This window comes from Lithobates pipiens, unplaced genomic scaffold, assembly GCF_037356315.1.
Source record: "Lithobates pipiens isolate NorthernLeopardFrog02 unplaced genomic scaffold, aLitPip1_a1.2 Scaffold_18, whole genome shotgun sequence".
NCBI classification, from domain to species: domain Eukaryota; kingdom Metazoa; phylum Chordata; class Amphibia; order Anura; family Ranidae; genus Lithobates; species Lithobates pipiens.
The window spans coordinates 19,560,218-19,587,878 of NW_027507758.1; the positions used below are offsets into that span (position 1 = coordinate 19,560,218).

The 27,661-nt window shown below is 42.9% G+C and overlaps 1 protein-coding gene across 9 annotated transcripts in view; it reads left to right on the forward strand.

Annotated features, from left to right (window-relative positions):
- Positions 1-26,092, forward strand: part of VEGFA (vascular endothelial growth factor A) — a 41,958-nt gene extending 15,866 nt beyond the window's left edge. Inside the window, exons 2-9 of one of the 9 annotated variants that reach the window (XM_077485416.1) lie at positions 3,905-3,953; positions 10,783-10,979; positions 12,749-12,825; positions 12,942-12,974; positions 17,138-17,203; positions 19,440-19,577; positions 20,256-20,351; positions 23,460-26,092. In XM_077485416.1, the coding sequence (XP_077341542.1) occupies positions 3,905-3,953; positions 10,783-10,979; positions 12,749-12,825; positions 12,942-12,974; positions 17,138-17,203; positions 19,440-19,577; positions 20,256-20,322 (627 nt within the window). In that variant the 3' untranslated portion in view covers positions 20,323-20,351; positions 23,460-26,092. Of the gene's footprint in view, positions 1-3,904; positions 3,954-10,782; positions 10,980-12,748; positions 12,826-12,941; positions 12,975-13,575; positions 17,204-19,439; positions 19,578-20,255; positions 20,352-23,459 lie in introns of those variants that run through there. The other 8 variants (XM_077485417.1, XM_077485420.1, XM_077485418.1 and 5 more) reach the window with 8 other exon arrangements.
- The last annotated feature ends 1,569 nt before the right edge of the window (positions 26,093-27,661 follow it).

Sequence of the window (27,661 nt, forward strand, 5' to 3'; positions counted from 1 at the left end):
AGTCTGAAGACCAATTAACTGGCCCTTTGTTTAGAATATTTGGAGACTCCTGTCCTACATCAGTAGGTGAATGTAGCCAACTTTACATCTATGGAATTTTTAACATGTCTGAAATATAGTCTTCCAGAGCTAACAACTGCTGTTTATTTTATCTTTATTATCCCACATTTGGCACTGATTCTCTTCAGCGTCAGTTTTTACAGTGGTCAGTGTTCTTATGCCTGAGAAACTTGTTATAGAGGCCAATAGAAGTGAACTATGTTATAGTATTATTATTTTTATTTTTTATTTTTTTTAAATTGCCTTCTCTCTGTTGCCATTTCTTTCATTTTTAACAGTCATTCCGATGCAACAGAAATTTGATGCCTATTATTTTTCTCTTTTTTTTCTTTTTTTCTTTTCTGGTTTCCTTGAGGAAATGCTGGCGCTAAAGTTAACATTGTGAATTTCCTTCTTCTAAATGATTTTGTGGGACCATATAAAACATAAAACATTACAGTTATATTGCAGTGATTCAATATATGGTTTTGTCTTTTAGTTTGAGAATATAAAATGAGAAGAAGAGACGGCTGTTCGCAATTATTGTAGAGACAACATGGACCGATCTCATTGTTTTATGCCTGTCTCGGTATCCGAGAAGGAAGGCTTTATTGTCTATATCTTTGGCTGCTCAGGAAATAATATTTGGCTGTTGACTCCTATTAAGGAAATCGTTAAAGATGGGTTTGTCCTGGAGATAAATCTCAGTGGTTTCCTGTGGTCATTTCTGAGAGCTTCTCTAGTCCACAGATGATTATACCCCCCCCCCCCCCCGATATTGCATTGGTTCATTGTGAATCGATACAGTCCCGGAACCACCACCAAGGTCATGTAAATTTATAACTATAGGAACGTACACACCGTGTCTGTTTAATAAAGGATTTTGCAGTGCTGGCAAGGATAGAACAGCTTGTCAGTCTGGCACCTACATGGGATCACAAGGTCATAGGAAAACCAACAGAAGCACAAAGTCAAATAAAACAGACACATGGGCTGTGAATGCCACGCAGGGCATCTGTAAAGTGGGAAGGGGTGACGGCAAAAAAAAAAAAAAAAAACAGGATGTAGCCCACCCACATCACTTCTAATTTTGGTACAGAAATACTCCCAACCTTCGTCAAGTTTAAGCAACCTGGTCTACTGCAAGTGGAAGTCCCAGCGTATGCCAAGTTCTTCAACAGCTGGAGGGTGGACATTGTCTAGACCAGGGTTTCTCAACCAGGGTTCCTCCCAGAGGTTGTAGGGGTTCCTTGAGCAATTCCTGCGTCTCAGATAAGTTCCCACTGACACCATTAATCTTTTTAGTTCTCTATAAGGAGGGGATTTCTTCCCAATGGCCACAAGTATAAGGAACATTCTTCCCACTGACCATCACACTAATGTATCATGAGCTGTAGATGTAGTAATTTTTAGAAGGGGTCCCTATAGAATGGAAAGTCATTTCAAGGGTTCCTCTGGGTTGAAAAGGTTGAGAAAGGCGTTGTGTTGTGTTCTGTTGTGGATTTTATACCTCAAGCTTGTATTGCCGGGCCTGTTCTGAGTGGAACCTGTCCTGTTAAACCACTTTTATGGTCTTGGCCACCGTGCTGCAGCTCAGTTTCAGGGTCTTGGCAATCTTCTTATAGCCTAGACCAGGGGTAGGCAACCTCGGCCCTCTACCTGTTTTGAAACTACAAATCTCATCATGCCTCTGCCTCTAGGAGCCATGCTTCTGATTGTCAGGGTCTTGCAATGTCTCATGGGATTTAGTTTTTAAAACAGCTGGAGGGCCGAGGTTCCCTACCCCTCACCTAGACCATCTTTTTTATGTAGAGTAACAATTCTCTTTTTTCAGATTCTCAGACTTCTTTGTCATGAGGTGCCATGTTATACTTCCAGTGACCAGTATGAGAGAGTGAGAGCGATAACGCCCAATTTAACACACCTGCTCCCCATTCACACCTGAGACCTTGTAACACTAACGAGTCACATGACACCAGGGAGGAAAAATGGCTAATTGGGCCCAAGTTGGACGTTTTCACTTAGGGGTGTACTCACTTTTGTTGCCAGCGGTTTAGACATTAATGGCTGTGTGTTGAGTTATTTTGAGGGGACAGCAAATTTACACTGTTATACAAGCTGCACACTCACTACTTTACATTGTAGACAAGTGTCATTTCTTCAGTGTTGTCACATGAAAAGATTTTATGAGATACTTTATATACTGGATCTTGCCAGTACCAAAAAAACACATGTAACGGCTCATCAACTTTTCTTTTTCTTTTTTCCTTTTCTTCTATTTCTTTTTTTCTTGTTCTTTTTCTTCTTTTTTTTTTTTTTTTTTTTCTCTTTTCCTTTTTTCTTTTTATTTTCTTATAATATTATTATTTATTTTCCTTTTTTCTTTTTTCTCTTTTCTTTTCTCACACCACACTGGCTTGTAATACAACTTTAATTCCATTAAAAGGCAGGCCTTTTCAGCAGCTTGTTTGGCAGCAACAACCGAAACGCGTTGGTCGCTTATTGGGTTGCACCCCTGACTTTCAATGGAATAAAGTTGTATCTGGCCCTCTTAGCAGTGCTGTGGTGCTTCAGTTTCAATTCTGCGTCCGTATGCGTGGTCCCTCATACTCTTTGATTTTTTTTTCTATGTTGTAAACGAATTCTGTCTATGCGGAATGAATAATCTGGGGCAGAAGTGTTTTGGGTCACGTTTTGTTTCTGGGCAGTCACAGAGGAGTGGGCCTTTCATTCAATATTTTTGAATTCATTCAATATAGCGACTCTGCTGAAAATGCTCACCACCTGGCTGGTATGCTAACTCTCCGGCTTCAATACTCTGAACCACTTGCGCAGACCAAGTATGCAAATTTGGCAGATTTCCTGTTAACTGGGCTGAAATTTTGACAGCTGTCAGAATACAAGAATAGCCTAGGCTGTCTTCCAGCTCCTGAGAGGGCATAACTATGCCAGGTAACGGAGCCCCTAAGTTGAGAGGAAGGTAAACTACAGGCCTATAATCAATGTTGTGCGTACTCCGAAGCTGGGATGTAGTGTAGGTTATACAAGTACATAGTAGGTACAACATAACCTAAATTGATTACAAGTAAACTGATAAATTTATAATAATCCAAGACCCGTATTGTGTTTCTGTAAATCTTTGAGTGTATATATATATGTCCTTGAGGCTGGTCAGTAGTTGATTCCTGCATTCTAGACTATGGCATTAAAATGTGCGCCGCTCTTATTTACATTGTCATAAAAATGTGCGCCCCCTTTTTATTTTTTTAAATTTTTATTTTTATTTTTTACATTGTTGCCATAATGTGCGCCCCTCTTATTTACATTGTTGCCATAAAAATGAGCACCCCTCTTATTTACACTGTTGCCATTGTTGAGTGTTCTCAGTGGTAAGCATACTGATCTGATGTGTGTTTGGTGATATGGTTGTCTAGTTTGGCGGCCATTGCGGACTGCCTTAAGACTTGTATTTTGTGACCTTTATAATTTGCTACCTGTCTTGGCATACTTTCTTTAACTAAAAACCATAGCAAAAAAGGAGGAAAAAAAAAAAAATGCACCCCTCCTTTCTCCATTGTTACCATTAAAATGCACACCCCTCTGATTTACATTGTTAATAAAAATGTGTTCCCCTCTTATTTTACATTGTTGCCATTAAAAATGTGCACCCCTCTTATTTATATTGTTGCCAATAAAATGTGTTGCCCCTATTTGCAATGTTGCCGATTAAAATCTGCACCCCTCTTATTTACATTTTTGCTATTATAATGTGCACCCCTTTTTTTTCTCAATTTTTTAATTTAGTTTTTTTTTTATTTTATTTTTTACTTTTTTGCACATTTCTGACCTCTCTATCTTTCTGCAGCTTTCCCAGGCAGCCCCTACACACGGAAAGGAGCACAAATCCACACAAAGTAAGGATGTTTTTTATTTTATTGTTGTTATTATTTTTTTTTTTTTTTTTTTTTTTTGTGTGTTTTTTTTTTTTTTTTTTTTTTTTTTGCTTTGCATGTATTTTGGATTTTGCTGGGACCTGTGTTCTGTCGCCCCCCGCTCATTTTATAATGTTTTCTGCTGCGTGTTCTTCTATAGTCCATATGGCGATTCATTGTGATCAGCAGAGAGTGGGGGGGGGGGGGGTCACGTGTGCATGCCTTCCATATCTCTGAGTGTTTGCTGATATGCAGGCCTACGTGCAGCACCTGGGCAGTGACAAGTCCTAATATTATACAATGACCGGCCGCCCCCTCCGGTGTTGTGGCATAGCTGTGACAGCAGCTTAAAGGGCAGCCGCATACAGATCCCATGTTCCAGAGACTTGTCACATTCTGCAACCCGAACCGTGGAAACTCTGGACGAGTTGAAGGGGCTGTAGGCTGTACAGAGCATCTCTCCTGCATGGGGGGGATCATCACCTAATATCTGCGTCCTTGCCTCCTCTAGAATAGTGCAGCAGTTGGGTTCAGCTGATTTTGCCCGACTGTATGTAATCTGTTGTCACTCAGGTCTAGTCAGTTGGCAGAGCAATAACCGGGGGAATGCACTGTACGGTCTCGCTATGCTGGCATAAAATGTCTCATTGTTATTTCCTATTATTATCCCGCCTGCGGTAGTTTAAGATTAGTCAGCCCGTTTATTTTAAGCTGGCGAAACGTGGGGATCATGCAGCAGGAGGAAGGGGGGCCGCTGGGAAACACTGTCACTCCATGGAAGCATTGTTGGATAGTCACGAATCATCTGACTGCGTCACCGAATGGCTGTGCTAGAGACGTTATAGGTAGAAACTTCCAATAACGTCATCATGTGTTCACTGACCATCATCGATCGGCAGATTATAGGATAACAGTCGGAGATGTTGTTGGTCAAAACTTCCAGTAGGGTCATCTTGTGTCCACTGGCCATTAATGGTTATGATCTGAAGACTATAGAATAACAGCCAGAGACATGATTGACAGACACTTCCAATGGGGTCACCGTGTCCACCAGCCATTTTATCTGAAGATCATAGAATAAAAGCTAGAGATGTTATTGGTAGAAACATTCAATAGTCACCACGTGTCTACCAACCATTAATGGAGATCTGAAGTTTAATAGAATACCAGCCAGGGACATTATTGGTAGGAACTCCCAATAGGGTCATCTTGTGCTTACCAACCATTAATGGTGATGAATCTGATCTGCAGATCATAGAATAACAGCCAGAGACATCATTGGTAGAAACTTCCAGTAGGAACATCCATGTGTTCACTGACCATTAATGATGATCTGGAGAGTATAGAATTACAGCTGGAAATGTTATTAGTAGAATCTTCCAATAGGGTCATCATGTGTTCACTGACCATTAATGGTGATGATCTGAAGATCATAGAATAACAGCCAGAGACATGATTGGTAGATACTTGTGATTGGGTCATCTTGTGCCCAGCAACCATTAATGGTGATCTGTAGGTTATAGAATAACAAGCAGAGACATTATTAGTAGACCTTTCCAATAGGGTCATTGAGTGTCCACCAACCATTGATGGTGATCTACGGATCATAGAATAACAGCCATAGATGTAATTGGTAGAAACTTCAAAATGGGTTATCATGTTCACTGACCGTTAATGGTGATCTACGAATGCTAGAATAATAGCCAGAGATTTTATTGGAGGAAACCTCTAATAGGGTCACTGACCATTAATGGAGATCTGAAGATAATAGAGTAATAGCCATAGACATGATCGGTAGACACCTCCAATACAGTCTTCATGTATCCAGCAACCGTTAATGGTGATGTTCTGCAGATCTGTAGATGTTATGGATAGAAACTTCCAATATGGTCATTGTGTGTCTATCAACCTTTAATGGTGATGATCTGCAGATTTATAGAACAGCTGAAAACGTCATTAGTAAACACTTCCAATAGGGTCTTCGTGTGTCCACCAACCATTAATCTGAAGATCATAGAATAACAGCTAGAAATGTTATTGGTAGAAACATTCAAGAGTCGCCACATGTCTACCAACCATTAATGAAGAGCTGAAGTTCATAGAATAACAGCCAGGGACATTATTGGTAGAAATAAGGTCATCATGTGTCCACTGACCATTAATGGTGGTGATCTGTATATTGTAGAATAGCAGTCCATTTCCTTCAGGGTTTCAGCTTCCATTGCAATCTAGGGAATAAACCCTAGATCCCATCTTGCTGAAATATTTTGGTTTAGGGGATAATCTTCCATAATGTAATTCTCTTTATCAGTTGTGGTTATATCCTTCTCAGGGCTGCTTTTTTAATGGCTGCATTCATGGTGTACTCCTCTCTTCTCCTCGTCTCTCCTACACACCATCTGCCCCAACTGACCCGTTGCACCCATCGTCACTAACCTTGGCATCGGGGGAACCGTTTTTTGTATTTTTACTTTTCTGCTGTTTTGAAAATTTCTGGAAGAGTGTCCAATAGTGATAAGATAGCAACCCTGGGCTAGCGCCAAAATCGAATGCTCATTGTACCCAAAAGAAAAGTTCTGTTGTTGTTGTTTGACTACAAATACATTTCTATTTTTGTGCAAATTCCAAAGTACATCGAGTGTAGCATGCGCTGGTTGGTGGTGATGCGAGCAGGAGAGTGCATTGCCTGCTAGCGTAATATGCAGGACTATGAGCAGGAGACTGCAGTGCCTGCCAATGTATTATGCAGTGATATGAATAGAAGGGCGAGGTGCCTGCCTATGTAATATGCAGTGATATAAATGGAAGAGTGCATGCATGCCGCCAATGTAATATGTAGTGATGGGAGTAGGAGGGTGCATTGCCTGCCAATGTAATGATGGGAGCAGGAGGGTGAGGCGCCTGCCAATGTAATATGCAGTGATGGGTGTAGGAGGGTGAGGCGCCTGCCAATGTAATATGCAGTGATAGGACCAGGAGAATGCGGTGCCTGCCAATGTAATGATGGGAGTAGGAGGGCGAGGCGCCTGCCAATATATGTAGTGATGGGAGTAGGAGGGCGAGGCGCCTGCCAATATATGTAGTGATGGGAGTAGGAGGGTGAAGCGCCTGCCAATGTAATATGTGGTGATGGGAGTAGGAGGGCGATGCGCCTGCCAATGTAATATGTAGTGATGGGAGTAGGAGGGCGATGCGCCTGCCAATGTAATATGTAGTGATGGGAGTAGGAGGGCGAGGCGCCTGCCAATGTAATATGTAGTGATGGGAGTAGGAGGGCGAGGCGCCTGCCAATGTAATATGTAGTGATGGGAGTAGGAGGGTGCATTGCCTGCCAATGTAATGATGGGAGCAGGAGGGTGAGGCGCCTGCCAATGTAATATGCAGTGATGGGTGTAGGAGGGTGAGGCGCCTGCCAATGTAATATGCAGTGATAGGACCAGGAGAATGCGGTGCCTGCCAATGTAATGATGGGAGTAGGAGGGCGAGGCGCCTGCCAATATATGTAGTGATGGGAGTAGGAGGGCGAGGCGCCTGCCAATATATGTAGTGATGGGAGTAGGAGGGCGAGGCGCCTGCCAATATATGTAGTGATGGGAGTAGGAGGACGAGGCGCCTGCCAATATATGTAGTGATGGGAGTAGGAGGGTGAAGCGCCTGCCAATGTAATATGTAGTGATGGGAGTAGGAGGGCGATGCGCCTGCCAATGTAATATGTAGTGATGGGAGTAGGAGGGTGCAGTGCCTGCCAATGTAATATGCAGTAATATAAACAGAAGAGTGCAGTGCCTGTCGGTGTAATATGCAGTAATATAAACAGAAGAGTGCAGTGCCTGTCGGTGTAATATGCAGTAATATAAACAGAACAGTGCAGTGCCTGTCGGTGTAAAATGCAGTAATAATCCAGGAACTATAAAAGAGAGACATAAAAGCTTGTTGGGGTCTCGGCGTGCTCAGTCATTTCCTTTATAACGTCCGTCGGTTCCCCATAGGAGTGCAGCTGTTTCCAATTCAAATATACTGTAATTTGCAGGAAAATGATTATTCCTCTTTCCAGGTTTAGTAAAGTGCAGTGAGGATCGTGTTTTATGTGTGTGGGGGGGGGGGGGGTCTCTCCAGTTTCTCAGTTGCCTTTTTAGCAGTGCCTAGAGGGGGGGGGGGGCACCATTTCAGCAGCTGCTCTGGTGGTCTCCAGTGCTGGACCACTACAGAGGGAGCCGGTGGAGCCAGAAGGGAGGGATGGGGGGGGGGGGGGGGGGGTTTACATGAGGACTCGTGAGGGATGCAGATCACAGCCAGTTCTCAGTACAGGATCACAGCAGAAAAACCTAATCGTTTCCCAACAAGTGTTGAGTCTTTGGGGACTTTGGAAAAGAAGGTTACAGGGGTTGTGAAATTGGGATGTGGTCCTCCAACAGGCACTAGTCAGTGGCAGGGAATCTAGTAGGATTTTTAGGGGCTTTAAGTCTAATCCCAGCAGCCAATGGAACAATCACACTGGGACGCAGAAACTGCGAGGGAATTTTTTTCTGCTAATCCAGACACCATGTGGCCGATCACTTCTTGACTAGCAGCCTTTGTCCTCCTTGCTGAGAAATGCATCTCTAATTAGTTCCCCTACATGTAGCTGGATATATTCTTCTCCTATAAGGACTACAGACACTGAGAATTTCTGCTGCTGCTTATCCAGATCGCAGCGTTTCACCGTGTATTCTGACCGCGCCAACGGGACCAGCCTTGTAATGGCATTGCTGAGACACACCAGGCCCAAGGTTGTGTGCTTTCCAAGGCAGTTAATACATACGGGTGGTAGCATTTATTTATTTTATTTTTTTCCAGGCTTTTTTTTTTTTTTCTGAAAACCTGCCAATTACACACTTCCTGTCTTAGGGTGACAACACTTACTGTACTGTGTCCATCATGCAGCAGCGTTGTCACCCCAGGACAGGCACAGAGAACCACTCCCCTAAACGTATTCTCTATAACATAGGCGTAGGTGTTCTCTATTTCACTGAGAAAACTGGGCAGGGTTGTCAAGACCGCTTGAGATTTCGGGAAGGTAAAGCAAAAATAAACACCTGGTTTAAACAAAATGTCCACAAGCTATGTTTTTCATGACACGAGAGGCTCTGTAGGCACCAAGGGTCGGGCAAAGTTTGTACACTGAGCGGCACATGAATAGCTCAATGTACATCCACACCTGATGAGGGGACCTCTGCTGGTTGTGAAACATTGCACTTCTGTAGGTGAAATGCCAAACAAGTGTCAATAAAGGTAGTTTTATTTAAAAAAAAAAAAAAAAAAAAAAAGCTCTTGGTGTGCTGGCAACATATTTCTATTAGGGGAAACAGCACTTCTACCTTTTCAATCCACAGCTCTAACATGCTGCTCAGGCTGTAAGGCTTCCAAAGCCTCTGCAATGCATAATCCACAGATTGAAAAGTCGGGACCCCGGATAAATTCAAGCTGTATGAAAACAGCCAACGGGTTTCGGCCATCAGGCCTTGTCATGACGAAGGCCTAAAGGCTGAAACACGTTGGTTGTGGTTTTTTTATTTTATTTTATTTTAATTTTTTTTACAGCTGTATGTAATTCCATAAAGGAAGACCGCTAGTTTAATTTATCCCGGGGGCCGACTTTTCCTCCTGAGGATATTTTTTTTTATAATGTACAAACCTGACACGATTCTGTGCAGAGATGGAATAACTCCTGAACGCATTCTCAGGAGTTTAGCCATCTTGATTGGCTGGGCTGGGATGGCATAAGACTGCAAACCTGAAAGAAGGCCAGTAAAGATGGTAGTTCCCGGTGAGGACAGCTGCCAAAATGTTCTTTTTACATTCGGGCAAATAGTTCCTGGTGGCCCAAAATTTGTTCTTTTTTGCTTTTAAGAGCTCCCCAAATTTCTGACTAGATCACCTGGTATTTTTTTTGTATAAGAAAACCCTTTCAAGGCTATACTTAACAGAAGGGAGCAAATAAGTGAAGTTCATTGCATAAAGCAATGCTAAAGCCTGTAAATACTCCTCTCTCCAGCAACGGTTCAACATTTTAATGAGGTCCTTCACCGGCTTCTTCCGGGTGTTGGGTCTTCAGACGTTTTTTGGTTGGCATGGCATAATGTTCATTCATCCCGGCACCAAGGCACTGTGCCAAGAATATATCCTGAGCTGCGCATGTGCAGGAAGACTGCTAGCAGTCATTCCCAATGTTTTTCCAATGATAACCATTCATATATGTGCAACTTAAAGATGCTGCATCTTCAAAGTAGATCACGCACTACTTTGGTCTGACTTTTCATGCAACTTGAGGGCCATAGACGTCAATATTAACCCTCAAAAGCTGCATGAAAGTCGTGCCTGAATGTTATACGATGCAACAGCTGTCCATTATCACTGGTCAAAGTCGTATCCAAGTTGCACCCATCTAAAGTTGCGCCAAAGTCGGCGCAAGAAGTGTGAATGGAGCCTTAGTTCCGCTTTAAAGCGGAACTAAACACTTCTATTCTTTTATTTATTAATGCAAAGGAAGCTGCCATCTTGGCGTCTGTTTTGCAACTGCAATGGTGCTGCATATGTAATCGGTTATGACACCAGCCATTTGATGGTTTGACAGTTTGGTTAAGCGCAGAAGCAAATGTGATAGTTGGCATTCCAGGCATGCCAAGAATGTAACTTTATTTTTTATTTTTATTATCGATGTGTTTTAGTTCCGCTTTAAGTGGCAATCTTGCTTGTGGCCAGTCAGGTGACTTCATATCTTTGTTTTTGTTTTTTTATCTCTAACGCAGATTATAATTCTGTTTTTGTACAGTGGTTTCCTTCTTGGACGTATATAACCGCAGTAGGTGCCAGGTTCGGGAGATCTTGGTGGACGTACTCCAGGAGTACCCAGATGAGGTGGAGTACATCTTCAAGCCATCCTGCGTGCCACTGAAGAGATGTGCAGGCTGCTGCAGTGACGAGACTCTGGAGTGTGTGCCAATAGGATGGCAGAACATCACAATGACGGTATTATGCGAAAGGATCTTCACAACCTTTATACCCACCTCCAGGGAGATGTTTTGTAACACCTTTATCTGGGAAGCAAAGATTACCTTTCCTAGAGCCCCATGTTTCTTCTGAACAACATTAATACATTTTTAGTGTAGTAAAACGCACACATAGGTACTCTGAATGTGTAAAGCAACCTTTCTCAACCTTTTCAGCATAGAGCAACCCATAAAATAACTCTGCTGTCTCAAGGAACCCCCTACTGATAATAAATACATGTACAACTCATGATACATTAATGTGATGGTCAGTGGGAAGAATGCCCCTCACGCTTCTGGTCATTGGGAAGAAATCCCCCTCCTTACAGATGGCTAAAGAGATCAATGGTGTCAGAGGGAACTTATCTGAGAGGCAGAAATTGCTCATTGTTCCAGGAACCCCTACAACCTCTGGAGGCACCCTGGTTGAGAAACCTTGGTCTAGACAATGTACGTATTCGCCAGCACACCAGGAATCTTCGGTTGTTGTCCAAAGTTTTTTTTTTTAATTGCAGATAGATCACATCACAAAGACAAGTGCAACTTTCGGAGCCACGCAGGACCCCTTCATCAGGCATGTGATAAAGTGCCACAGTGGCAAAACAGAATATATACGTTCACAATCCACCAATCGGAAACGGGAAGGTGTACGATAGGAATATTGACAAGACTGGTCTAGACCATGTCCGCCAGGCCTGGACGGGAATAAAAAAATAGGCCCGGGCATTTTAGACTGAGCCTCCCAATTTCTGTTTCTCCTCCCCAGCCGTCTCCTCTTAACCCAAATGTCCCTACCTTCTCCTAGGAAAAATTCCCAACCCAATCCCCCACCTACTCATAGCAAAAACTCCCAACCCAATCCCCTTCTTTGCACATATACCCCTCCTTGTCCCCTAAAAATATCCTTGGTGTTGGTGGGAACGTATCCGAGAGGCAGAAATTGCTCACTGCTCAAGGAACACCCAGAAACCTGTTGATAAACCCTGCATTAGTAGGAAGAATGCTCCTTACACTTGTGGCCATTGGGAATAATAGCCCCCTTTTTAAAGATGGCTAGAAAGATCAGTGGTGTCAGCGGGAACGTATCGGAAAGGAAGAAATTGCTAAAGGAACCCCTAGCAACCTCCTGGAACAGTGTTTTCTCAACAAGGGTTCCATGGAACCCTAGGGTTCCTTCAGAGTTTGCTAGCGGGTTCCTTGAGCACTTAGCTAAAAAGATCAATGGTGCCAGTGGGAAATTATCTGAAAGGAAGAAATTGCTATCTGTAAGGAGCATTCTTCCCACTGACCATCACACTAATGTATTATGAGTTGTAGATATAATAGTTGTTATCGGGAGTTCCTTGAGACTGGAAAATGATTTCAAGTGTTGTTCTGTGTTGAAAGGGTTGAGAGAGGCTGCTCTGGTGGAACCCTAACATTTCCATGGAACCCTGATTGAGAAACTCTGGCTAAAGTCTAACTTCACCTTTTACACCATATTATATCTTACACTCATATTTGGGCTGTAGTGAGATGCATGGGTAGGTACTCTGAATGGGTTGCAATGTAGTTGAATTGCTTTGCAGGTTCAATTGAAAAAATAAATCCACAATTTATTTATTTTATTTTTTTTGTTGTTTTTTTTGCCAAAGGTTGACTAAGCCTTTAAGAAAGTTGCATGCTGAGAACAGGATTTTCCATTCTGTAGGTCTCCAGCCAAGGTGGTGAGCGGAGAGACGTGACAACTGTTCCTTCTTTCTTTTGCAGATCTTGAGAGTTCATTCTCGCTTCGGTGCACACTATTTGGAAAAGAGTTTCCAGCAGCACAGCCTGTGTGACTGCAGGTAAGGAAGAGACCTCATGTTACGTGAAACCCCCCCACCAACCATGTACCGCCTGCCGTCTGCTGATGGCCAGCTTTCCAACAAATAATTATTGTTTTTCTTGTTTTTCCTACCAGACCAAAGAATGAAATTAAAGGCCAACAGGAAAAGTAAGTGACTTTTTACTTGCATCTCTGGTCACATGTATTTATTGAAGTCATTCCCCTGTCATTGACCCTTCTTAGGCTGGAAGTTTTTTTTTTTTTTTTTGCTCCTCTAGCTGGGTTAATGGGCCAAGCTGGACAATGTCCATGAATAGACCGACCGCTGTACCGCTTGGTCGGTCATTGATATGGAGATGAGATATTCATGATGATATTTTTAGAGTATGGCGCAGGGGAGGTGAGCGTATTGTGACTGGAGCGCCTCAGCTCACAATACACTTTAGCATTATGCCTCAGTATACCGTCCACATCTTCATGTTCTCTGCTTCTCAAACTCTGCTTGTATAGTAGAGGTGGGGTCTGTGGGGGATCGTATCATCCCAACCGGCATACCCAATGTCTACTATCGTGATGGGTTTTGGGTGATTCTAACCTTTGGTGAATGGAGCATGGTTCTTGGTTCTACGCATGTTCTCTATTCTAGAGGAAAACCAATCACTGTACAATCTCTATACACCTCTAATAATGTTATGCTTTCTTTCCTGTAATTACTCCTGGATTTATTTATTTTTTTTATGTGGTTTTAATGGCGTATTTTTCATCATAGTATGCAAGGTTCAGGTCCTCTTCAGAACACCCAGCTTGATGGGCCCCAGTTCTAGTCTCCAGCACTTTGTTCTTTTCAGACGGAGTTTAGTGAGAGGTGGGTGGATAAAAGCCCAAGGGGGATACAGCAAGGGCGGCTTCGTAGGCCCTGTTGGAACTTGCCGCCTGGCATCAGTGCAGCTAAAGGTTTCTTCCAAATGCTCTTGCAGCATCATGCTGGTAGCACGAAGCTCCAGGATTTGAGGTATTAACCTGTGTGTGGCTGGGTACTCCAAAAAGAGACATGTTTAGGAGGCGCAGAGAACTTGCTTGTGCAGTCAAACAAAGGAAAATGTCATCAAGCTCACCTTTCTCAGACGGCAAGGCTTCCCAAAGGAGGACCCAGTAGTAGTTTAAACTATAGAAAAGTGGTTGCCAGACCAATCGGACAAAAGAGTCCTAGATAAATTTTTAATTTTTGGTAAACTGGTCATAAAACACACACATGCAAGATAATGGCACTGCAACCCAATCCTGCAATTAGGGCTGGCAAGAGCTCTCCGTTTCCACTCACCGTGCCTGACATGCGGTCTCCACCCTGCAACACAAGAGTCCTTCCATGTAGGTAAAGTCGGCAACTAGGTTAGGATGAAAAAAATGTCTGTTTTTATTTCGTTCAAGGAGTACACATGTTCCAAACAAAGCCAACACTAACGTATTTCAGCCTGTCAAGGCCTTATTTACGTTCAACTATGAGTAAGGCCTTGATAGGCTGAAACGCTTTGGTGTTTGCTCTGTTTGGAACATGTGTAGTCCTTGGATGAAAAAAGGGATGTTTTTACTCATCCTCACCTGGTTGCTGACTTTATCTACATGGATGGTCCTAAAACACGGCCAAACAAGTCCCTCTTTATCAGGACTTGGCCCAGGATAAAAACTTGGTTGATTCAGGAAGGAAAAAAAAAAAAACGGTGACCACACAGATTTGTATTAGGACCTAAAATTGAAATTATCTTGGACTCTTTAATGCGATTTTGTCTAGCATCCCTTACTGTAGTCTGTGGTTTGTAACTGGGTATTGTCAGCCCAATTGTGATGTTGGGCAATCGGGAGATATAGAACATCTGTAAGTAGCTGACAAAGACGTATTCCCATGCCATAAGCCACCTTTGTGTCTATTGTAGTCAGAATTTTATAGAAATGTAAATATATTTTGAAAGTAGCACTGCTGGGTCCAATGGGGTCTGAGACCCTGGGCTTTCGATGGTATTTTAATGTGAATGCTCATTGTGACGTGTTCTTCTGTCCTCAGATTTATATATAAACCCCGAGATGCAATAATCGCGTAGTGGAACTGAGCCTTTCTGCTTTAAGTTCACTCCAAACCTCAGAGTCACCTGCTGGAAGGGTCTGAGCAAGGCATGGAAACACTACTCGAGGGCATGTCCCACAATGCCCCGCTCTAGAAAGAGCGATGTTTTTCCTATTAGGCTTACTATTAATATCCAGCCACGTGTGTGTGGGAAAGGTCACCTCTGTTCTTCATGCAGCTTCATAATTAGGAAGGGGGGGGGGGAGATAACTGCAGTGACATTGCTTCTGACTTTGCTCCCACCAGCAAAACCCATCTACTTTGCACATTTAATAAAGATGATCTGGACAGGAGCTGGCTAAGTACCATACTTTTCACACTCCGTGACAACATCTGTGGGGAGACGGCAGTAGATAGGAGCGGTCACGCTGCCGCTATCTTCAGCTTTCCTGTTTGTATATGTGGGCCCAGTCATAGGTGCTGCATTCCGGCACATCATGCAGGTATTATCCAGGCAAGAGTACAAAGGCCTGTATGTATCTGCCCCAGGACGACCGCCAGGATCTCTGAATAGCTGATTCTGCAGCAGTCATGTATTCACCGTAATTGGAGGTTACAGATAAAATGTTCTTGTTCTTCAAGAGGCAATCTCCTGTAAACTATCTCTGCATTTTAGTCAAATAATACTTGTGATTATGCAAGTAACAGCCTTTCTCAACCTTTTTACCCTGGAGAAACCTTTGAAATAAATATATTGTCTCGGGAAACCCCTGTTAGATTTCTTGGTAAAATAGCATGATCAGTAAGCCATTGAAAGTTCTCAATAAAAGGGGATAGAATTTGGCATAACTAGACTATTTGATACCCAGGGCCAGATAGTTTACATTTGCTTGCTCTATACAATATAAAATAAATGTATAATAATTGCCATAAATGAAACGGGCTGTAAAAAATGTCCTCTTTTACTAGTTGGCCATGGAAAAGGTGTCCCTTTACCTTGAAAGTCAGTGGAGAAATGCCCATTTACATTTAGTGATCAGTGGGGGGGAAAAAAATAAAAATAAACTTGCACCGGTGATCAATGTAGAAGTGCCCCTGCAGTATATGTGAGTTGATAGTTGACCCCTTACATTGGCAATCATTTGTAGGTGAGAGATTAATTTACTATTGCTCACAGAACCTCTAGCAACCTCAGGAGGAACCTTAGGGTTCTATAGAACCCTGGTTGACAAAAGCTGGGTAAACAGTCTACCAATATAATAGAATACATATGTTGGCTTTTATGGGTGGATAGACTAACCAAACGGCAGGTTTGTTGTTTGGTCAGTGTTGGTTAGATAGTAACCTCAGGAGGAACCCTAGGGTCCTACAGAACCCTGTTTGGGGAAAAGCTGGTAGCACTCTACCATTATTATAGGATACATAAGTTGGCTGTCCTACAGGAGGTTTGCTGTCTGGTCAGTGTGGGTTAGATAGCAACCTCAGGAGGAAACCTAGGGTTCAACAGAACCCTGGTTGGGAAAGACTGGGTAAACGTTCTACCAATATTATATGGTCCAGAAGTTGACTGTCCTGTATGGGTGGATATACTGACCAAAAAGCAGTTTTGTTGCTTGGTGAGTGTTGGTTAGATAGCAACCCCACAAGGAACCCTAAGGTTCTACAGAACCCTGGTTGGGAAAGGCTATGCAAACATTCTATCAATATTATATGATACATAAGTTGGCTGTCCTGTAGCAGGTTTGCTGTTTGGTCAGTGTTGGTTAGATAGCAACCTCACGAGGAACCCTAAGGTTCTACAGAGCCCTGGTTGGGAAAGGCTGAGTAAACATTCTACCAATATTGTAGGATATGTAATTCGGTAGTCATGAATGAGTGAATACACTAAGAAAACAGCAGGAATATATAGTCTTTTTCAGTTACTGGGAAGCTATAGGAGGTCAGAGGAACCCAAGTAATCCAAAAACAACATGCAGCATAATCTGTTTGCAGTTATTACTATCTCACTGGTCATTCATATCTAATTCCTTGACTGTTCCCTAAAAATGTAGCTTGATGGTTGTCATCCAGTTGACAGTGCCACATTGAATAGGCCTTAGTCAAAATGTATCTCTGCTGTGAGTGTTCTCATCCTGAAAACCTAATCCAACATATTAACGCTGCTACCAGGCACCCTACGCATCCCATACCTGACTTCATGCTGCTCTAGTTTCTCTCGTTTTTTGCCCTTTCTCTCTGCCTCTCGCTCTTTGTTTATTTTTTTTTCTTCCAGAAAAGCAAAACGAGGGAAGGGCCTTAAACGAAAGCGCAAGAAAATCCGGTACAAATCGCACCGCTTGTACGTTTGTATCGTGTGCTCACTAAAATACAAAGCACCTAAAAAAAAAAAGGCATTGTTTCATATCATTCCACCAATTAATCCCATTAATCTGCTCGTCTGTCTTGCGGATTGGGGTAAATAAAAATCGGGTTGGATAATTGAAGGTCTTTGTGGTGATGGGTAATCAAGCACTGGAGTTGCGGGGGGGGGGGGATGTTTATTGCGTTGTCTTAATGTCATCATGAGACTTGGTATTCTAGCTATTACTGCTCAGATATGAAAGATCCCAGCAACTGATTGGTAGACTTCTTACCTTGTTCCTGTTTGTGGCCTATACGAGGTATAAGAACAGCTCTAGCAGCTCAGGTATGGGAGCGGCGGCGCTCCAACTATTGCGGCTGCCAACCCCATCCCCCCCCCATTTCCAGATTCTGGAAGAGCAACAAGCCTTTCCATAGTTAGATGACTTTCCACTGGGGTCTCTCTCCGTCTCCTTAGATCTCATGATTACATTAGGTCAGCTTGTCATGTGAGCATGGCACTGGTGGTGATGGTATCTTCCTTTTTCATTCTGTCCATTGCTTGGTTGCAATTGTATTGGCACATTGGTCATTGTGACATGCAAGATTGCTAGGCTTATAAATGGGCTGCCCATTTTTTCTTACTTTTTTGACTGTGATAGACATTGCAACCGTGGCCAAGAACTATCGACAACTGTTTGAAGTTGCTCTACTTTTTTCTTATTTTTTTTCCCCTAATCGGATTTCCAAGCATGGGTACACAGGCTGCTCTACAATTCAACATGGAGCTTGGATCTGCAAGATGCCATCTATGCAGTCACAGTGGCTTCTCCATCCTTTCCCATTCCTACTAGGCCATCTCAACGAGTAGTCTCTCTATGAGCCAAAGTGATGCCACCTAACACTCCAGCTACTTACCTTTTATCTTTATCAGGAAGAAACTCTTTCTGTATCGGCCTAACACCTAGATAACTAGGTTTGCCCAGATGGCAACGTTTTGATATGCATGTATCATTTTGCATACGATCAATGCTAAATTCATTTTTTTTATTTATTTTTTATTATTATAATTTGTTGCCATTGTAATCGATCTTCTGTGCTCTGGTGTTGGGGAAACCCTCTGTAAATGTATCTTGCTTCACCTTGGGTCCTAAGCGAGACTGCAGTCACTTGACATACACATGCCATAAGGTTTGGAGAGAATTCAAAATGGCTGACGTCATCCCTGGAAAAGCGTTTTCTGAAATGCAAACTACAACTGATGTAGCCCATTGGACTGTGACTTTTTTTTTTTTTTTTTCTTTTAATATTTTCCTGTTTTTATACCTTTTTTTAAAATTTGGGAAAAAAATAAAAAAAAAACCTGACAAGGGCTAGAAACCTTGAGCATAATGACCGCCTACACAAAAAAAACATGGGCGCAGCCATTTTCTACTCTTCAGAATGTTTCACATTGTTGGTTTTCCTATTAACAAAAGATGGAGGTCTAGCACATTTTCCAGTGACACTTTGCTCTACTTACTTTTCTTCTCTAATCCTAAAATGCTGCATTTGGAAGGCTTGATTATAGTTGGGTTTTTAATTCCTGTTCTCTTGCCAGTCTCTGATTAACACTGATTAACTCTTACAGAATGTGTGTCTTCACATTTAGTTGCATATATATATACATACAGCACAAAAAAATACAAAGTTGCATGCTTATTATGATCATTAATGAAAGTATTAATTCCATCTCCTCCTTCCAAATGCAGCTTTCTAATGCTACGCAATTTCTGCTTTCTTCTGCATGTCTCAGTGTCTTCCAACGAGAACACAGGAAGGTGGCTGAATATTGGTTGAGGAGCAAAGAGGTGGGGTGGGGTGCAAACAAGCCACCTTGTGTGTTAATGGGCTACAAAACATGGAGGTCAGTCACTAAAAGAGCTGTTCATAGAGATTGGGTTACTGAGTATTACAGTGACCCGCTCTTCTTCTCTCTGGGGGACCACCTTCCACGTGATGTGACCTGCTCTGCCTTTATATCCACTTTCACAATGTGCCAGGATAGGAGCTATAAAAGCAGGCCAGGTCGGTGGTTCCTCTGGGGAGGGAGGGTGGAGGAGGGTGGGCATTTTTTCAGTGATGGAAGGGATTCTTTGTAATGTGTTTAAGAGTAATGCATGTTGACATTTTCTCTTTTGCTGTTGCGCTGTAGCTTAGAACTTCTTTTTTTTTTTCCCTTTTGCTTTTTGCAGTCCTTGTGAGCCTTGCACAGACACAGAGAGGAGAAAACACTTGTTTGTCCAAGACCCCCAGACCTGTAAATGTTCCTGTAAAAACACAGACTCACGTTGCAAAACGAGGCAGCTTGAGTTAAACGAAAGGACTTGCAGGTTGGTTTTTTTACATCGCACATGGAAACAAATGCAATGCAAAGATAGAAGCTGCTTATTACTGCTGAATGCTGCTTGAAAACTGTCTTCTTGAAGGATAGTGCTCTGTTTCTTATCTCTGTCCCTCTCCGAAAAATTCTGTCCTTCATCTTCTGTGTGCTCCGTAGTTGGAGTCTAAACATGCACATTAACGACAATTCAGTAACCGTATTTGTCCGCCCATTATCAGTGGAGGCTTAGAAGGTCTGGATTTGGACTAATATGGGACATCACCCCCCAGGTGTCTTGTGACCCCGGAGTATGAAGTTCAAAGGCTGAGCCAGGCATTAGGGTACATGAATACGGGCTACATGTACCCAACTGGTCACATGTTCTTCTGGAACAGATCCCTTTTAATTACCCATAGCGTTTAATGTGAAGAAATTAGAGCAGTTTTGATTTGTTTCAAATGTGTACGATGGTGGAGAAAATCCTGTAGAGACTTAGTCTGTTATATATTCTATGGAGGAGATTCTTCATCCATCCATGAAGTGTGAACAATTATGTGTTAAGGTCCTACACACTCTCTCTATATTGACTCAAGTGAAGAGAACCCAACTTAAACCCAACTTGCATTTATCTGTTAAATGGAGCTTCCACAAGAGAACCCAATTAGAGCAGTATGTTGTCTTCCACTAGGAGAGACAAGAAGCCTAGAGCAGTCCAGCCATATGGGGCCCCTCTTTCCGCTGACCTCGCTCACTAACATGCACTGTGCCACCTCTGTGCAGCAAAGTAAGTTACCCCAAATAACACCTGCTTCTTCCTCCCATATTCTTCCATCTCCTAGCACAAGGGTCTCCAAACTTTCTAACCAAAGGGCCGGTTTACTGTCGTTCAGATTTTAGAGGAGCCGGACTGTGGCCATTGGGAGTTGAAAAGGTCCAGAAATGATTGGAAAAAAAATAATGCCCCATTGTTTGTCTCAGTGGGAGTAATTGTGCCCCGCCATTTGTGTCACTGGGGGAAATTGTGCCCCTTCATTAGTGTCAGTGGGAGGAATTGTGCCCCGTTGTTGGAAACACTTGGAAGAATTGTTCCCCATCATTAGTGTCTGGCCTCATTATTGATGTCATTGGAAGAAATTATTCCCCATTATTGGTGTCATTGGAAGAAATTATTCCCTATTATTGGTGTCATTGGAAGAAATTATTGGTGTCATTGGAAGAAATTATTCCCCATCGTTGGTGTCATTGGAAGAAATTATTCCCCATCATTGGTGTCATTGAAAGAAATTATTCCCCATCATTGGTGTCATTGGAAGAAATTATTCCCCATTATTGGTGTCATTGGAAGAAATTATTCCCCATTATTGGTGTCATTGGAAGAAATTATTCCCCATTATTGGTGTCATTGGAAGAAATTATTCCCCATCATTGGTGTCATTGGAAGAAATTATTCCCCATCATTGGTGTCATTGGAAGAAATTATTCCCCATCATTGGTGTCATTGGAAGAAATTATTCCCCATTATTGGTGTCATTGGAAGAAATTATTCCCCATCATTGGTGTCATTGGAAGAAATTATTCCCCATCATTGGTGTCATTGGATAAGATTATTACCCATTATTGGTGTCATTGGAAGAAATTATTCCCCATCATTGGTGTCCATTGGGAGAAATGTTGCCCCATTGTTGGTATCATTGGGGGGAATAGTGCCACAAGTTTTTTTTTTTTTATTGGGGGAATTGTCCCCTATCATTGGTGTCATTGGACCCCATTTTTTTTTGTTTTTTGTCATTGGATGAAATTGTTCTCCATCGTTGGTGTCATTGGGAGGAATTGAGTCCCATCATTGGTGTCATTGGGCCCCATTATTGGTGTTATTGGGAGAAATTGGGTCCCATCCTTGGTAACGTTGGGGGAATAGTGCCCCATCTTTGGTGTAATTGGGAGGAATCGTGTCCCTTCATTGGTGTGAGTGGGAGGAATCGTGTCCCTTCATTGGTGTGAGTGGGGTTAATTATGTCCCATCGTTATCAGTGGATGAAATTGCGCCGGAGGGCCGCATAAAAGCAAGCAGAGGGCCGCAATTTGGAGACCCCTGTCCTAGCAGATGCATTCACGTACAGTTTGACTTCAAAGTGATGGAATATGCTCCTAAAACAAAAAATGTGTAAAACTGAGCCTTTAATGTTTGTCCTGCTGATCACACCCCAACTGTTCCCACAAAATGAAGAAAAAAAATATTTTTATTTTTTTTGCACTGCAGCCTGGTACTGATGGCTAAAGATGAAGGTGCATCCCCTACCTTATTCTTTCCTTGCATCGTCACCCATAGACGCGTTGCCATATCTGTAACATCAGGGTGTGCAATCACAAGTTTGCATGCTATAGGATCTAGTTAATATGAAGACTTTTGTTAGCTTGTGCCAGCAGTGAATTCTTTTTATTTTATTTCCTTCTCTATCCTCCCTTTCTTCTAAAATGTTCATTATTTTATAGCAATTCTTTACAAGCCTACATTTAGGTGATCTGGTTAATGTGCTGCTTTAGAAGAATCCAGCATAGTTTTTATTTGGGATGCAGGGATGGGCTTAAAGAAGAAGTCTCACCAGAAGTTTAAAATCCTAGTTAAACCCCCTCAGGGACCCATTCAGATCTGTGCTGTGGTTGCCGAACTATTGTGGTTGACAATGTGTCCTCCTCTCTTTCACTGCAATTTTCTCCAGCTGCCAACGCCTGATGGTTCCGGTACGGCACAACCTGCCAGCTACTACTCTAGTCTCTCTCCCCCCCCCCCCCCCCCAGAATAGCTGGTGGGCAAGTCTGGGCTTTGTTGTCTGTCCTCCCAGTGTAAAAGGAAGTGATGCATAGGGTTGGAAGATGGCAGAGGAGGAGATACCAACCGGCAAGCGGGCTCTTCTGGAGTTGGCAGAAACTGACCTGACTGGCCAACTACTGCAACAAAAAAAAAGGGGGCACTCACATAAAAGTGCAGGCTGGTGCTGTGTGGGCTAAGGGCATGAGAATAAAGGAGGAGAGGTGGCTACGGTTGTCACGCTATAGCTCTTAAAGTGGTTGTAAACCCTTACAAACCACTTTGACCTACAGGTAAGCCTAGATTAAGGCTTACCTGTAGGTCCAAGAAATATCTCCTAAACCTATACGGTTTAGGAGATATTTGCCCGAAGACGGGCACCGCTGTCTACGGCGCATGCACCGTAGACAGCGGCGCGCAGGCGCACTGAGCGCGGCATTTCCAACAATGGAGCTGCCGCGCGTGTCGGCTCCCGTGCGCATGCGTGGGAGTGACGTCATCGCGGCTCCGCCGAATGACAGCGACGGAGCTGCGAGACCCCACCGAAAAGATGGATGCGCCGGACTACAGGGGACAGCGGTGACATCGTTGGCTCCTGTGTCAGGTAAGTGACACATAATGGGCTACTATGCGATGCATAGTAGTCCATTATGCTTTGCCTTTGCAGGGAATGGAAGAGGAAGTAAACCCATCAGGGTTTACTTCCTCTTTAAGCTCATAAGAATGTCTATAAATTGGGCTACAGCCTGGGGAGGCGCTACACCTAGCACATGCAGTAAAAAAAAAAAAAAGTGCTTTTTATTTCTCAAATTCAGAATGGATCTGAACAGGACTGAGTACTATCTGCACCTGGTCCCCTGGGAGGATCCAACCACGATTTTCACTTTTCTGGTGATACTCCTTCTTTAACAGAATTTTGGCTTTTTGTCTAAAAACCACTGGGATAACTTGAAAGTTTTTTTTTTTTTTTTTTTTTTTTTTTTGATGCTTTTATTTGTGTATCAGTTTTCTAGCACTCCTAGATATGTCCTTTCCTAAAAAAAAAAAAAAAAATTTGTTTTTTTCTTCCCTCCCCATGTTCAGATGTGAAAAGCCACGACGGTGAGATCTGTAAAGAGTCTCCACGGAAGAGACGAAAAAATGGAAGAAAAATGAAGGATCGAAATCAGCACAGCACTTTCTCATGCATTCCAAGTCCCACGGAGGGCAGAATAACTGTTGTAATTCAGTTAAAAATCCCATTTTCTACTCTCCTTAACACATTTGATGCTGCTACACGTTAAGAGCCAGAACAGCGGGGTCTTTTTTTTTTTTTTTTTCCGGATTCTTATAAATATATTATTATTATTATTATAAGTAAATATAGATATATAAATATATATATATATATTGGACTTTTCTTAACAGAGTAGTAATTTACTGGACTGTGGTGGCCAACTACATTGATGTAGCGAGGTACAGCTGCTCCGCTGACACTAAACTCTAATAATATTAATTGTTCCGGACTGTAATCTTTTGTCGCTATATCTCTGCTAAACCGTACTTGCAAGACAAAAAAAAAAAACAAAAAAACAAAAAAAAAAAAAACAAGTTCAGATCAAAGGTCAAAGAAAAACCCTGCTGACGCATTCTGGAATCATGCAACTGCAAAAAAAAAAAAATTCGATCCTTCACGAAAAAACTTGCTGTAGGCCCTTCTCCCGAGAGGAAAAAGAAAAAGAAAAGGAGGACTATGGGAAGTGGAGTCTGAGTGGCGCCAGAGACCGGCCTGGGATTAGTTTCATTGTGTAGCATCGCCCATCATGCACAGTACCCGCCCTGGAGGAACTTTCTAAAAAAAAAAAAAAAAACATCATCTGTGTGTGTGTGTTTTATGTTTTTTTTGGGTATGTGAACTACTTTCATTCGACAATGGAAAGGCTTTGAGGAAGAAAAAAAAAAAGACGAAAACTCCTGTGACTTTTATTTTCCGATGGACGCTTTCGTTTTTATCTGTCAGCCAAAAAAGAGAAAAGAGAAACTTTTTTTTTTTTTTTTTTTTTTTAATAAAGTGACCTGTTGGCTCTATTATTGTCAGGCTTGTGCTGAGCCAGTTCCAGATAAAATCTCTGTGGTCTTAAAAAAACAAAAAAACAAAAATAACACTAAAAAGTCCAAGGACTCAAAGAAAGCGAAAAGGAACGGAGTCTGGACCAAAAAAGGAGGTCACGCGAAAGAGAGCGAGAGAGGAACGGTTCCGGATGATCGCTAGATAGACTGGTATTCTCCCAGGGAGCAATCGGCATATATATATATATATCTATAACAGTGAACTCTTGTACATTTTTTTTTTTTTTTTTTTTTTGTTAGTTTTTTTTTTTTTTTTAACTCACCCCCGTGAGGAAGACTCACTCATAATGAGTGGAATCGCCTATAATTAGAGTAAGACTCGCTCAATGAGTGCAGCTTGCTATTTTAATGAATGAGACTTGTTTATTGTTGAGTGAGGCTGCCTTCCAGTGGGTGAAAGTTTCCCACCCCCTTCCCCGACACCCCCCCCCCCCCCCCCCCATCCCCTTTCTTCTACCACCATCACCACCACCACCGCCAAGTCACAGAACTGGCTCAGCATGTCTGAGAATGTGAAGCAAGCTGGTCCAGGCACCCATTATGACAGTGCAAACCCCCCCAACCCAACCCAACCCACCTTCCCCCCCACCCCCCTGGAGATGCATTATCTTGTGGCGTCACTGGAGTCTATAAAAAATGTATTCACTGTAACCTTGTCTATGTTACTCATGTATACAGACACACACACACATACCCCCCCACCTCGTTATAAGGTTCCATGTGCCTTGCAGCCACACAACCGGCTCCTGCACCGAGAGGCCCTGACGTAGGTTCTGCTGAAAGGACTTTAGTGCCAATGACCCAATATGAATAAAGGGGTGAACTCCCATGTTGGGGGGGGGGGGGGTAATGACGACTTGGCTCCTTTTGCTGCTAGACCTGTGTTAGATCGCTAAATCCTCATTCAACTATAAAGCTGGTGGAGGGGGGGGGGGGGGGGTAGATTTACTAGTACTGTGTGGATGGTTACGTGCGGTGATCAGTGTTAACCCCTTTCAAGGTTTCAAGGCAGGAAAGCTTTCCAGGTGATCATGTTGCAGGCTTGTTGCTTGCAAAGCCATTCATTACATGTGAAACCCCCCCCCCAGCAAGAAACTTGATTCTATAGAGAGTCTAATATTACCCGTCATATAACGGCACCCGCTTCTTCCTTTACCCCCCCCACACACACACACACTCACTCTCTAGTGCCAAATACAGACTCCCAAGTTAGCGTATTAATAATCATGTGCAACAAGTGCCTTTCTGGAATGTACAGCACATTATAGAGCTACTGATGTCCCCACCGACCCCCCCCCCCCCCCCCCCCAATACGCGGTCCGAGGGTCAGGTCCCACCGCCTCCACCGCAACCCCTGTAGCTCCGCCTCACACTGTAGATCATAAGGAGCCACCTTTTTCCATCTCTCTCCCGAACCTGTAGTGTGTGTGTATGTGTATACATGGGTGCAGACGCAGTTCACTACACCATATCTTTTTATTTAATATCATTTTGTTGGTAAATTAATTAAAGTTTTTTTTTTTTTTTTTTTTTGTGAGGGTACAGTATTTCTTTTGTTATATATTTAAAATAATTTATGAAAAAAAATACATGAATTGTCCAATGTTTTTACCTGGTTTCTGTAGTGGTCTTTTTAATTTCTTTTGTCACCCTGCTCGCTACTTGAAGCGGGTTCAATGTACCCGTGTTTTTGTTGTCGGATGTGGAGGTGGGGTGGGGGGGGGGGGGGGATGCGGGACAACTTTTGGTACGTGTCGCTCCAAAAAAATAAATAAAAAGGCCACTTTCACCTTACGTATCCATAAAGCTTTATGGCCCCTTAGGTCTCCCTTTTTGTCTTACAGCTAACAGGGGCTTTTATAATCTAATACCGGTAGTACAAGTTGCTTTATTGCTGTGGATGCCTTGTGTATGGTCTACTTCACCCCCCAAAGTCCATTTTGACTGCAAAACTCAAAAAATTAAAAATAAAACCTTTTTTGTGACTGGCAGTAATAAATATCATACTGTTATGCAAGAAGATAGAATGGCTTTTAAGACTGCAAAACAGAAGTAGATTTACGTTGGCGCTCACGTGGATGTGTGTGGTGCACCCTTAATTTATGGTCAGGAGAAATCCCCTTTTGAGATGTGTTCCTCAAGCTGTGTACATGTGGGATGATTGGTAGGATTGGGTGCCCCCCCGGACTCATGGTCAGGAGAAATTCCCTTTTTTATGTACTCCTGTAGCTGTGCGCACCTATGATGATGGATGGGATTGGGTGCAACCCAGCTTTAGTGTCAAGGGAAATACGTTGGCGCTCACGTGGATGTGTGTGGTGCACCCTTATTTTATGGTCAGGAGAAATCCCCTTTGAGATGTGTTCCTCAAACTGTGTACATGTGGTAGGATTGGGTGCCCCCCCAGACTCATGGTCAGGAGAAATTCCCTTTTTATGTTCTCCTGTAGCTGTGCGCACCTATGATGATGGATGGGAATGGGTGCAACCCAGCTTTAGTGTCAAGGAAAACCCTCCTTTGACATGTATCCTTGAAGCTATGGTCAAATGTGCAATGGTGGGTTGGGATTGGGTGCACCTTGGATTTATGGGTGTACCTGGAACTATGACCAGGAGATATCCCCTTTTGAGATGTATTCCTAAAACTCTGTGCATGGTCAAATGTGCAATGATGGGTTGGGATTGGGTGCGCCCCGGAATTATGGTCAAGGGATATCCCCTTTTTGAGATGTTGTTCCCAACTGTGTGCACATACGATGATTGGGGGGGATTGGGTGCACCCCTGCTTGATGGTCAAGGTAAACACTCCTTTGACATGTTTTCCTGAAGCTGTGTTCACATGTGCGATGATGGGTTGGGATTGAGCACACCTTGGATTTAGGATCAGGGGAATCCCCCCCCCCCACACTTTGAGATGTATTCTCAGTTATGTACAAATGTGATGATGGATGGGATTGGGTTCACCCAGGTTTATGGTCAGGAGAAATCCCTTAAAAATGTATTCCCTAAACTGCATGCCAATGTGGGATTGGGTGCACCTGGATTTATAGCCAGAAGACATGTATTCCCTAAGCACATGTGTGTTCATGGGTGGGATTGAGTGCACCACATATTTATGGGCAGGAGGCATCCCCCGAGATGTATTGCCTAAGCTCTGTGCACATGTGTGATGAAGTT